The sequence below is a fragment of the Muntiacus reevesi genome, chromosome 4, assembly GCF_963930625.1.
Source record: "Muntiacus reevesi chromosome 4, mMunRee1.1, whole genome shotgun sequence".
In the NCBI taxonomy this organism is placed as follows: Eukaryota; Metazoa; Chordata; class Mammalia; order Artiodactyla; family Cervidae; genus Muntiacus; species Muntiacus reevesi.
Window position 1 is genome coordinate 117287376 of NC_089252.1, and position 13684 is coordinate 117301059.

The 13684-nt window shown below is 53.4% G+C and overlaps 1 protein-coding gene across 1 annotated transcript in view; it reads right to left on the reverse strand.

Annotated features, from left to right (window-relative positions):
* Positions 1–712: 712 nt before the first annotated feature.
* KBTBD12 (kelch repeat and BTB domain containing 12) overlaps positions 713–13684 on the reverse strand; it is a 46965-nt gene continuing 33993 nt past the window's right edge. The window contains exons 5-6 of the mRNA XM_065935451.1: positions 13440–13637; positions 713–2108 (exon numbers count right to left, since the gene is read on the reverse strand). Coding sequence (XP_065791523.1) covers positions 1927–2108; positions 13440–13637 — 380 coding nt within the window. The 3' untranslated portion in view covers positions 713–1926. The remainder of the gene's footprint in view (positions 2109–13439; positions 13638–13684) is intronic.

Below are 13684 nucleotides of genomic sequence, written 5' to 3' on the forward strand. Positions count from 1 at the left end.
CAGGGGGCGCAGCTGCTCCGCGGACCGCCCGCCCCGCCGCGCGAGGCTCCAGGACCCGGGGGGCGCGGGCCGGCGGGCACGCGGGAGGGAACGGCCGGACAGCCCGCGGAGGCGGCCCCCTGCCCTGACCCCGCCCGCCACGCCTTCCCGAGCGGGCCTGGGCACAGGCCGCCCCCCGTCCGCCCCCCTGCCCCTGCAGTTGGGGTCACCTCGCTCCAGGAAGCGAGTCACCGACGCCTCGGGGGTGGTGCCAGCCCCCTCCTTTGAGTCCCGGGTCCTGTTAGAGCCAACCGGAGGTGGCCCCGCGGGCGAGGGGCCTGTCTGTCCCTGTCCCCGCGACCTCGTCCCCGGACTCCGGGGGTCCAGGCTGCGCCCCCCGCCCGCCCTGGGGCACTGGCCGCAGCAGCCGCTCATCTCAGGTGCCCGCAGTCGCTGCAGCTCTGGGGCCTCGGCCGGAGAGCGCCTGTCTCTCCCTCTGCTCGCCGGGGGCCTTCTGTGATCGGCCCGTCTCCTCTGGGGCTGCGACTGGCCTGGGGACGGGGCCACCTCCTGTCCTTGGCCACCCGCCCCCCCCCCCCCCCCCCCCCCGATGTCCCGGAAGACGGTCCTCCCTGACTCTGATTCCCGCCTGGGGAGCCCTAGCACCGCCCCCCTCAAATGAAAGCTGCCCTAAATCACAGGAGAAACAAAGTGGGAGCAGCATTTTGTCAGTGAGATCCTATTTAATGATTCATTGTAAAGCGGTTGCTCGCTATAAAGTCAGTCAGTGAGAACGATGATGCTTCAGCGCCCAGATCACTCCCCCAGCCCCACCCTGTGCCCCTGCCCAGCCCCAGGCCATCCTGTCTCACACGGAAGAGAACCAGCAACCGTCCAGGTTTCCTGAGTCCCCCCACTTCCGCCCCAACACACACTGGGACAGCCTTCAACTCAGCTGAGAACGGGGCGGACAGGGAAGCATTTGAGGCCGGATCGCTAACTCTGTCCAACAAGAGGAGCTTGCTCATTCTCTAAGTCGGGTCCCACTCTCTGCGACCCCGTGGACCGCAGTGCGCCCGGCTCCCCATCCTCCGCTGTCTCCCAGAGCTCAGAGTCACGTCTAGATCCAACCAGTCCATCCTAAAGGAAATCGACTGTGAATATTCGTTGGAAGGACTGATGCTGAAGCTGAAGCTGCAATACTTTGGCCACCTGATGCGAAGAGCTGACTCCTTGGAAAAGACCCTGATGCTGGAAAGATTGAAGGCAGGAGAAGGGGACGACAGAGGATGAGATGGTTGGATGGCATCACTGACTCGATGGACATAAGTCTGAGCAAGCTCTGGGAGTTGGTGATGGAACGGGAGGCCTGGCGTGCGCAGTCCATGGGGTCAAAAAGAGTCGGACACGACTGAGCGACTGAACACCAACCACACAGTCACGTGGCTCTGCTCCAAAGTGGTCTCTGTCTACGCTGGTCTCCCCTGGGGAAGTTAGCGGGGATCCACTGGCTATTCCTGCTTAAGTAAGAGTCTTGTGCATGTGAAGCCCTTGGGAAATTGGTGAAGGACGGTGAGCAGAATGCACTCTTTGGATGCAGTGCGCTTCCAGAAGCAGAGATGATGAGTGAAATAGACGGGTGTCCAAGGGCTGTTCAAACAACATTCCTAAATTATATTTTGGGAGAAGGCTGTTTCCCGATGCTGCTCAACTGTGACTGAAGCGGGCAGCTCCGTCCTTATTCTCCGACCTCAAGGAAGACATTGCAAAGGCGGTGTCCCCTGTCTGCATACCCTACATCCCCTGCAGTGCCCAGCACGCGCTGCTCTGCTTGGGGGCCACTACGCATGCACACGCACGGGTCCCTGGTGACGGATGCACATGTGGACCCCCCAGGCTCAGTGCCGCCTCCGCAGACACCACGGGAGGCCCCCGGCGACGCTGGCCTCAGCGCCCCCCGCCCTCCTCCACCAGATCCGATGGCGGGGGGATGAGGTCGCGGGGGTTCATCCTGGCCACCAGGCAGACGTCATAGCTGTCGTGCATGAGGACATCAATGGCTACGACGTTCCACTGGTTCTCCCAGGGGTCCAGCTCCAGGATCTCCTTGCAGATAACCTCGTGGCGATCTGAAAAGGAACAGAGAAGGACGGCACTGAACGCAGAGGTCATTGCCGCCATTACACAGCTTCCTCTGGAAGGCAGCGTGCACCAAAAGTCAGCTACCAAGCATGAACATCGCACTGCGGAAGACGCAGCGCTCCTGACATTTAAGGAACTAAGCAAGGCCTTGCGAGGCCTCACATTCAGGCGTTATTCAGACATGCACGGCTGAGTCGTACACACACTGTGGAATGGCCCCACAGTCAAGCTATTCACACACCCCTCACCCCACATGGTGCCTCTGTGTGTGTTCAGAACACTTAGCAAATCTCAGGTACACAATACAGTGTTGTTTTCTTTCTTCTTTTCCTGGCCAAACGGCCAAACGGTAGGATCTTAGTTCCCTGACCAGAGATTGAACCTGGGCTGCAGCTGGGAAAGCGCCCAGTCCTGACCACTGGACCACCAGGGGCTCCCAGTACCATCAGCTGCAGGCCCCAGCCAGTCCTTAGATCCCAGAATGCCCTCACCTTGGAGCTGGAGGTCTGGACCTTCCGGCCAGCATCTCCCCGTCTCCTGCCCCTCCCCACTGCCCACCGAGTCCCCAGCACTCCCATCTCCACTGTCCGCCTCTGTGAGTTTGGTTATTTTGGAGTCCGTGTCTCAGTCAGACAACACGGGGATGACTTTTCAGTCTGGACTGTCCCGCTTAGCACAACGGCCCCCAGGTTCACCCTTGTGTGTGGTCACGACCAGCCTTTGTGACCCCAGCGTCTGTAGCCCGCCAGGCTCCTCTGTCCACGGGATTCTCCAGGCAAGAGCCCTGGCTGCTGTCTCCTCCTCCGGGGACCTTCCCGAGCTGCTGAGCGCGGACTTCTGCTCTGCTCTGCGTCCCCTTCCTGTTTTGGGATTACTTGGATTTTTCTTTCTCTCTCCCTCTCTCTTTTTTGCTTCCCTGCGTCTCTGTTGCGGTACGGGGGCTTGTCTAGTCACCCTCTTTTGGACCACAGACTCTAGACCAGCGGGCTCAGTAGTTGCAGCTCACGGGCTTAGCTGCTCTGAGGCATATGGGATCTTGGTTTCCCGATCAGGGATCCAACCCGCGTCCCCTGCACTGGAAAGCAGGTTCTCAGCCACTGGACCACCAGGGAAGTCCCTGGACTGCTTGAATATTTTAAATATCCCAGTTTAATTTATCTTGAGCTTTAAGCATGCTTTTTTTTTTTTCTAATTTTGTTTTATTAAGCATACTTCTTTGTACAGCTATTTTTCAGTAGTTGTTCTAAGGATTGCAGCATCTTTGAACAGACTGTTTGCATTTATGCCTCATCCCGTAGGTGGAGGCGGGAGCTCCCCTCTCTGCATCTAGACCCTCAGCCAACCGACCCCTTTCCACTTAATTGTCGCCTCAGGAGGCGGCCTCTCAGTGTGGCACTGACCACCCTGAGGACACGATCAGACAACGCTTGTTTTCTCCTGCCAGCTGCCCTCCACGTGCTCGAGAACGAGAGCGGGAAACCTCGTCCATCACCTTTAGCCGGGTCTTCACCGTTTTCCTGTTTCTCCTTCTCCTCCAGTACATCGTCTCAGCGATACCGTTGCCCTTCGTCTAGAGAAGTTTCCTTCTGTCTCTTTAAAGCAGGCCGGATGGCAATGCATTCTCTTAGCTTTCCCCCGCCTGAGACAGTGTGATGGTCATTTTGCCCTCAATTCTGGAGGGTGTTTGTGCTGGATTTGTAGTTCAGATGGCCGACTGTGTGCGTTCGTGTGCGTCTTCTGTGCTTAAATTCCGCTCCATTGGCTTCCGGTCTCTTTGCTTGGAGAAACCTACAGTCATTCTAATAATTTTTCCTCATATGTTATCTCTTATTTTTCTCTAGCTCTTAAACATTCAGTTCAGTTCAGTTGAGTTGCTCAGTCATGTCCGACTCTTTGTGACCCCATGGCCTGCAGCATGCCAGGCCTCCCTGTCCATCACCAACTCCCGGAGTTTACTCAAACTCATGTCCATTGAGTCGGTGATGCCACCCAACCATCTCATCCTCTGTCGTCCCCTTCTCCTCCCGCCTTCAGTCTTTCCCAGCATCAGGGTCTTTTCCAATGAGTCAACTCTTCACATGAGGTGGCCAAAGGATTGGAGTTTCAGCTTCAGCATCAGTCCTTCCAATGAACACCAGGACTGATACCCTTCAGGATGGACTGGTTGGATCTCCTTGCAGTCCAAGGTATTCTCAAGAGTCTTCTCCAACACCACAGCTCAAAAGCATCGATTCTTTGGCCCTCAGCTTTCTTTATAGTCCAACTCTCACATTGCTGTTGTCTTTTTCTAAGTGAACAGTTCAGTGGTTTTTTGTATATTCACAGAACTGTCTCAACCACCACCACCATCTGGCTTGAGAACACTCTCGGCACCCCCAGAAAGCAACCCTGTCCCCATCAGCACTAAGTTCCTGCTCACACTTGCCCCGCCCCTGACACCCCATCTCCACACACTTGCCTTTTCTGGACATTTTGTATAAATGGACTCATTTGGGGTCTTCTGTGACTGCCGTCTTTCCCCGAGCACAACGTTTTCAAGGTTCATTTATGCTGTAACCTGTGTCAGCCTTCATTCCTTTATCGACACGTAACATTCCATTGCACGGATGGACCGTGTTTTATTTATCCGTTCATTAGTTGACAGATACTTGGATTGTTCCTACTTTTCCTGTTAGAAATACCGCTGCTCTGAACGCTCGTGTACTGCTTTTGTGTGGACAGATATTTTCATTTCTCTGGTGTATGTGCTTCGGAGGGGAACTGCTGCTGTCCATGTGTTACAATGAGTAACACACACACAATGTGACTCCAGAGACCTCGGGTTTCAGATTCCGCGGCAGCCGCTCCGCTCTACAATCCCACCAGCCGTGGATGAGGGCCCAGCTTCTCCAGTCCTGTCAGCACTTGCTGTTGTCTGTTCCTCCTCCTCACAGTCACCCTCGTGGGCGTAAAGGACTGTCTCACTCTGGTTTTGATTTGCATTTCCCTAGTGGCTGGTCATGTGACCCCTTGGCCATTTCTTTATATTCATTGGATGCATGTCTATTCAGGTCCTTCGGCAGTTTTTTAAAGAGTGTTACCAATAGTTTTCTTTGTATTATTAATTTGTAAGACTTCTTTTAATAGACACAAGATTCGAGTTTCTTATTAGATGTGTGATGTTTTCTCCCATCCTTGGGGTTGTACTTTCATTCTCTTGACATTGCCCGGAAGTTAAAATTTGATGTACAACGTATCTGTGTTTTTCTTAGTTGGGCTTTAAGTTTATATAAGAAACCATCGCCTAATTCAGGATCACAAAGATTTACACCTACGTTTTCTTCTGAAAGTGTATAGTTTTACCTCTTGGGATTACGTTTTTGATCCATTTTGAGTTCATTTTTGTGCCTGTGTGAGGTCTAAACTTCATTCATTTGCACGTGAATGCATACCCAAGCATTGCACGTGGATATCCAATTATTCCTGCACCGTTGGCTGAAAAGGGGGATCCTTTCCCCATTGAATTGTCTAGCAGTCTTATTGAAAATAAACTGACCATTAAATAAGGTATCATTTCTGGACTCTCAAATATATTCCATTGATCTCCATGTCTATCATGGCATCCCTGCTACACAGTCATTGATTATTATATCTGTGAAGGAGGTTTTGAAATTAGGAAGTATGAGTCTTCTAACTTTGTTCTTTTTACAAGATTGTTTTGAGTGTTCCGGGTCTCTTGCATTTCCATGTAAACTTTAGGATCAGTTTGCTAATTTTTCTGTGCCATGTCTTACAGTTTATTTGGGTTTTCAATGTCTTTAATGATGTGCAGTTTTCACTGTACCAGTCCTGCGGTTTTGGGGGTCACATTGTGTGTGTGTGTGTTACTCTGCAACCCCCGGGACTGAAGCCCGCCAGGCTCATCTGTCCACGGGACTTTCCAGGCAAGAACACTGGAGTGGGTGCCATTCAGCTTTCTCTCCAGGGTATCGTCCCAACCCAGGGATCAACCCTCGTCTGCTGTACTGCAGGCAGATTCGCTACCGTCTGAGCCACTAAAGAAGGCCCTTGGTATTTCTGACACTACTATAAATGGAACTTTTTCTTTTTGAAAATCCATTTATTTAGTAATTATTTGGCCGTGCTTAGTTGCAGCACTCGGGACCTTTAGTTGCGGCGTGTGGAACTGAGCTCCCTGACCCGGCCCGAGCGCAGAGCCTGAGCCGCTGGCCCCAGGGCCGTCCTGGGGCTGCTCTCCCCACGTTAGTTTTGGAGCAGTCGCTGTGAGCAAGTGGAGACACGGCTGACTTCTGTGCATCCGTCTGGTGCCCCGCAGCCTTGATGAGCTCGTGTTAGCTCGGGTGGCGTTTCTCTTCTGTGAACGTTTGTCTGTTTTCCCGCATCTGTTCGCAGCTGCAGCGCCCGGACCCTCTCTGCGGCAGGCTGGCTTCTGCGTAGTGGTGGCGTGCGGGCTCAAGTTGCCCCGTTGCGTGTGGCATCTTAGTTCCCCGACGACCAGGGGCTGGACCCGCATCTCCTGCTCCACGAGGTGAGTCCCAAGCGAGGGAGCGCCGGCGAAGTCCCTCTCGGAGCTTTTCTGGTGGGTCCCTTCAGGTTTTCCGAATAAAATGTCATGTCCTAGGCAGTTACCTATTCCTCGCCAATCTGGATGCCTTTTATTATTATTTTCTTTCCTGACTGCCCTGATTAGTACAATGTTGAGTAGAAGTGGCGGGGCGGGCGGGGGGCATCTTGTCTTGTTACTGATCTTGGGGGAGAGCGGTTAGTCTGGCAGTAAGTCTGGTGCTACCCGTGGGTTTTCACAGACCCCTTTATTGGGTTGTGCAAGTCCACTTCTGTCCCCGTTTTGGGCGTTTATGCCGCGGAAGGTGTTGGATTTTGTCCAATTCTTTTTCTGCATCTACTGAGATGATCGACCTGATTTTGTCCTTTGTTCTGCAGATATACGGATAGTATGCCGCGTTGATTAATCTCGTGAACCAACTTCTCGGGCCTGGGTGAACCCTGCTTGGTTGTGGGGCATAAGTAACTTTCTCCACACTGCTGCACTCAGCTTGCCGGCTTCTACTGAGAACTTTGGCATCCGTATTCATTCAGGGATACTGGCCTGTAGCTTTCTTGCCATGTCTGTCCAGTTTTGGTATCTGGGAGATACTGGCCTCACCAGAAGAGCTGGAAATGTTCCCCCCTCTCCTGTATCCCGTGAGTTTGTGAAGCGTTGGTGTCATGAGCGCTGATCCTTCTGAAATGTAACCTTGGCTTCCTCGGTCCGCGCTGGAGGTGGACGACAGAGGTGGTGAGTCTGTCTTTTACCCTGTGAGTCCCGGACTCCGGGCGAGAGCTCTGAGGAGTCTGAGAATCTGCCGGTGAGCCTGCTGCAGCTCCAGGATACCGCAGATGGCCCGAAACGCCTGGGTCTGGAGGGAGGACCCCGTGCACCCGCATATTAAAGCTGCCAGTAACTGGAGCCCCCAGCCCACGGCAGCACGGAGCGCGCCCGTGGCACCTGAGCAGCCAGCGGGCGGCTCTGGAGGAGGGGAGCCCCAAGCTCAGCACCCGGGAGCTCTTATAATGGCCAGTACGCGCGACTGGCCGCCCCTGCAGTGTTTAACTGTCTCCCGGCCCCCAGCTATGCTTCTTTAAAAAATATTTATTTCTGTGTATTGGTTTGGCTGCGCTGGGTCTTAGCTGTGTGCGGCCCGTAGGATCCTCAGTCTCACTGTAGCTTGCAGGGTCTAGTTCCCGGACAAGGGATCGGACCTGCGCCCCCTGCACTGGGAGCTCGGAGTCTTAGCCAACGGACCCCCACTTCCTACTCTTACTTGGCTTGGATGATGTTTTTGGTGAAGGAAAACCCAACGAAAGGGAACGGGGGAGACAGGTTTTGGGAGACACAGCGTGTCTCACATCTGAAAACGCGCCCCCCATCTGGCGGTTCGGCAGGGACGGCGGCGGCGCAGGGAGGCGGCTGTCCGATAGGCGTTTGAAGGCACTGGCCCCCCTTTCTTCTGGCTCCCAGCGTCCTGTTTCCTAAACGTGGCTCCTCTGATTCCCAACCCTTTCTCCGAGGCGAGCCCTTTCTCTCCGGGACTCTCAGGACCCTCCTGCGTCCCCGTGTCCCGTGTCGTTGCGTGGACGTGCTTCACTTCACGTCAGTTTTCTCCCGCTCTGCTGGGGTGGCCGATTCCTTTCTGCGGGGACTTCAGTTCGAGGAAACTCTCCTCATTCACAGCAGGGGTGTTTCGTCCAATCGCTGTTTCTCTTCCTTTTTTTTTTTTTTTTTTTGCTGAAACGCCTGTTATTCACATGCTGGGCGTCGCAGACGTACTCTTTCTGTCTCTCGTTGCTGAGGTGTCCCTTCCACCCTGCACCCCAGGCTTTCTGCTCTGGATTTCTTTCCTATTGTGTTCTCAACCTCCAGGAACCCTGTGGCACCGACGCACGTTCTCTCCCTTCTCTCCAAGGACGCGTCCCCTCCTGGCATAGCCTGTCTCCTGCAGCCTGTTTCTTCGTCTCTGTGTTTTGATTTCTCCCTGCTATGTACACACTTTCCGCAGAGGTCCGATCGTTCCCAGCTGTTTGCTCACCTGTAACAGAGGGACGCCACGGAGCCTTTTCTGTGAGGTTCTTTAGGGGGTGAGTTTGCTTTTCCTTTCTGGGGCGGGGGGTGCTGGCCGATCCCCAGGGGAGAATCGTCCAGTCTCCTGCCTAGAGGTATGGCCCACATCTGGGAGCCAGAGAAGGAAGAAAGCTGGTGCTCTCGAGGTTCGGGATGTAGCTGTTCTCTTAAGCTCCCTGTTTTTATCACCGATCACCTCCCCCACCCCCTGCCCCGTCCTCGGCTTCTGTCTTTGCTGGGGTGCAGGAGGGGCTTTCTCTCGGTGTGGGAGGGCAGGAGTTGGGGTCCCCTTCCTGCCTCTGTCCCCGTGTGTTCAGCGTCACCCTCTCCCCTCCTGCAGCCGCTGGTCCCTCCCGGGGTCTGTGGTCTGCGCTTCCTGCTGCTGCCAGGTGAGCTCCGAGCTCCCGCCGGGGCGGCCACTCGCCCAGCCTCTGCGCTTCCCGCGCGGTGTCGCTGCTGTCCGCCGTCCCCTCCTCCTCGTCTGACTGTGTCCGTTCCTCGTACTGTCCTTCTCAGGGAGTGTGGGGAAAACAGAGGTGTTCCACCCACCATTCTATCCAAAACCGTATCGCTGTGTTTATTATGCGCTTTGGGGTCCATCGAGCTGAGCCCAGCTGCTCAGTCAAGTCTGACCCCTGCGGCCCGCAGACTGCAGCCTGCCACTCTTCTCTGTCCGGGTCTCCTGCAAGGCAGGCGGCTTCTGTACCACTGAGCCACCGAAGAAGCCAGAGACATTTCCTGACTGTGGTTTTCTGAGTAAATAAGTGGGACGTGTAGGCTTGTGTTGCATAAGAAGAGAAAATTCAGTGCTTGTTTTCAGGCCCGATCCTGAGATCCCCAGTTCATCATGAGCATGCAACTGTATTAATGCACTTGTTCTGTTTTCCATAAACCCCTGTGGCAACTCACTCCGCCAGTCTCGGACAGTCTACTGTCTTCGAAGCAAATAATTAAAATGGACTTTGAGAGCTTGTGTGGTAAATCCATTTCCCTCTGGCTGGAAGCATTATTAGTCCATTACTGTTCCAGGAGAAGAGGTTGGCTCAGACAGTCTTGAAAAACAGGATATCAATTCTCTAACTCAGTATGATACAAAGGAAGATAAGACACGGAACGAGATGAAGCAGTGTATCTTCTGGATCCTTAGACACTGGTTACCAGTCACTGCTCCGGAGGTCCCCAGGCTGCCCTGTGCCTCGTCTGCCCATCTCTTCGGGTGCAGAGGAAGCCCGCAGTCAGAGGACAGAGGGCAGGGCCGTGGCCAGCAGGGCTTCTGTGGTTTCCTCTTCCTCTTCCTGTTGCCCGGTTAGCGCTGAGCTCACTGCTGGAGGGAGCCCTGAAGGCGGGGGTGGGGGGTGGAGATGGGGCGCCTGGCTCTCTCTGCTCCCTCCCACGCCTCCTTACACTCGTGGCTCCAGTGAGGATCCCGACAAGAACTCCTTGCCCGGCCAGGGTTCTTGCTGCTGTGACAGATGCCACCTTTATGTGACCGTCTGATGTTTAACATAAAAGAGATTTTGTTGTTCAGCCGATAAGTCTTGTCTGACTCTGAGACCCCATGGACCGCAGCACGCCAGGCCTCCCTGTCCATCACCAACTCCCCGAGCTTGCTCAAACTCACGTCCATCGAGCCGGTGATGCCATCCACCCATCTCATCTTCTGTCGTCCCCTTCTCCTCCTGCCTTCAATCTTTCCCAGCATCAGGGTCTTTTCCAATGAGTCAGCTCTTCGCATCAGGTGTCCAAAGTATACTAATAAAAGCTATTACAGCCATTAAAAATACATTTTGGAAAATTCTATGAAGAACAAATAGAGGAAAATTGAGGCTTCTTATTACGGGGACTTTCAAGCATACAAAAACTAGTAAATAAGGCTTTTGGCAGTCCAGTGGTTAGAGTTCAGTGCTCTCACCACCAGGGGCCCAGGTTTGATTCCTGGTGAGGGAACTAAGATCCCGCAATCCACGTGGCCAAAATGAAAATAAGAAAGTAGTAAGTAAAGCCCCTGGAGCCGTTACCCGGCTGTAAACATGACCAGCACTTCACCAAGGCTGTGAAATCTATTCCTGCCACCCCCAGCACCCAGCCCTCATTCGATTAAATAAAATTTGCTAGGGTAGAGCAACACAGATTTCAGACGGCATGTCATTTTCATCTCTAAAACTTCTATACAGTCTCTAATCATTCATGACGTTTCTTCTTTTCCTTCCTCTCTCATGTAAAACTACAGGGAAAAAAGTGAAAGTGTTAGTCCCTTGGTTGTGTCCAACTCTTGGCGAACCCGACTATATCCCACCAGGATTCTCTGTTCATGGATTTCCCAGGCAAGAATACTGGAGTGGGTTGCCATGCCCGCCTCCTGGGGACCCAACTCGGGTCTCCCGCACTGTGGGCAGACTCTTTACTGTCTGAACCACCAGGAGAGCCCCACAACACACATTATCACGACCGAACAGAACTACCAGCTCCTCAACACCATCTTGCATGAGATGCTATTAACACTCCAGTCCATCTTGTGAGGCTGCCAGGGTTAATACCATGACAGGCAGCCTGGATTAAGTTTTAGCTTCCCCCGAAATGGTAAGATTCCCTACCCCCATCAGGTAACCTGGAGCCAGCCAATCAATATGCGCCCAGTAAGAGACAAAGGGAAAACTGAAAAGCCCGCGAACGCCCAGGTTTGAAAAAGCCCGCGAAAGTCTGTACCAATAGAATTGCTTTGCAAACATGTAACCAGTCCGCTTAAGCCAGCTACTAATTGCTTATGCATATCTTATAAATTTGCTAACAGCTTGGGCTCGGGGCTTTTTCTGACCCTGCACCACTGTGATGGGTGAGGCAGAAGGCCCTGGCTCGAGTCAGTAATAAACTTCCCTTTTTTGCGAGTTGCATTGTCTTAGAAGCCTTTTTTTCTTCCCGCTCGGGGATTCGGACATCGGGCATAACACATCTCACACTCCAGTCCACGTTCAAGTTCCCCAGAGTATCTGAAAAAATATCTTTCTGCAGAAGATTTGTTCGAATCAGGAGCCTAATAAGGCACACTCATTGTATCGGGTTCACATAGCTCCAAAGCCTCTTAGTTCCTAATGAAAACTTTATTCCTTAACTTAAACATGTCTATGTGCTTTCAACAGGAAGGCAGGCGTGTCCCGGGCTTGGCTTTCTGCAGGGCTGTGCCACTTTTATCTGGCATGCATCCAAAGCTGTAAGTGCTCCAGAGGCGTGTTCTTCCTGGACCGGTCCTGGCCTCCAGCGTCCATTAGGGAGGTCAGAATGAAACGTCTGGTCGTTTTAGTGTAAGTGCTTTCCACCTTAGTTACCAGGGCAACTAATCAAACTTTGGAGACAGCCGCTTATTAGATTTACGCATATTTAAGATTCTCCCTGTTGCATTAAAAATTATAAATCCATACCGCAGATGGCAGCAACGGAAGCAGTTAGATTTATGGAACCTGACTTTGGTGATGAATGCATGGATCACGTATTCTCTTAGAACTGCTTTCAAGCAATCCATCTCGAGTGGCAGCGGTGCAGGAATAGGAGTTGCGGAGGACAGGATCTTTATAAAGACGATAAAGGCGTGGATGGCGCCAGCGCCTCGGTTCCTCCCGCTCCCGTGTGCTCCTCACGCGTGTGAGTTATGCGGTCGGACATCAGCCTCCCCGCCCATTCCTCCTCTCCTCGTGTTCAACTCCTTCTCATCGCGTGTCCGCCATGTGCCAGACGCATTCCTGCCACCCACCGAGGAGGGAGCAGCCCCACCCCGAGGGTGTGAAGACCCGAGGTCAGAGGTTGGCAGGTCGCTCGAGGTCACCGACTTTGAGTCAGCCTCCTGAGAGGGTAAGAGGCAGGAAGGCCGGGGGTCTCCAAACGGAGGAATAGGCAGCAAGTGTCAGACATTTTTTCTCTCTCTCTTAAGCGGCAGGAGGAAACAAACTATAAGGGTCAAGATTTTTCCCCTTCTCTACACAAATTTAACAAGAGGCTTCTCTTAACATTCTGTGTTGCCATGACGACGCCTGGCTCCACCTGAACTTAACTTTCCCATTTGCTCAGACCTTGAGCTAGACGCGGTTTTCTCATGGATGCTTTTGTCTTGAGCTATGTTAACGTGCTATGCGTTTACCCTAGACTCTGTCTTCAAGGCAGTTCCGCCTAAGACTCAGAACCGACTTGACAAACCAGTATGTTTCATTCATACATTGTTCTCCTAATCTATGTTAATGAAACTGTATATTTGCTTGGGAATCTGCCTTTCTTTAAGATTCATGTCAATCGTTTGATGGCCCGGGATGACTCACCGGGTACCAAGCTTATCTCAAAATGCATGTTGTGGGGGAGGGGCCTGGTGCCTCTCTCTGAGTTTTGAGACCTCACCTTTCTCTAATTAGCAGCCTGCTGGTAGCTATATAACATCTATCTGGCCAAAGACTAGCAGGGGGGCACTCTTTCTGCCCCCGTCTGATGTCTGCGTCAGAAGCTTTCTCTATCTCTTTTATACTTTAATAAAGCTATCATACAAAAGCTCTGAGCGATCAAGCTGCGTCACTGGCCCTGGATTGAATTTCCCTCCTCTGGAGGCCAAAAATTCCAGCGTCTTTCACGGCTCAGCAGCAGCCTTTCAGCCCACCCCCCCAGGGATGGTCGGTTGGGCCGGTTAAGGGCGGTGTGGCGGCATTTCCAGCCCAGTGGGTACCTGCTCCGTGGAAGCCCCCGCAGACGTAGAGCTTCCCATCCACGGCGCCTGCGCTGGTGGAGTTGGAGCGCAGAGAGAGCAGCGGCGTGGGCATGGGGGGCCCCTCTCTCCAGAAGTCCCCGTCTGGGTTGTAGATCTCCACCGCATCCAGGCACTTCCGGACCTGGCCCTTGTCCCGGCCGACGCAGCCGATCCCACCTGCGGAGGGGGACACGCGACAGAGTGACCGGGGTGGGCCGTCCCCG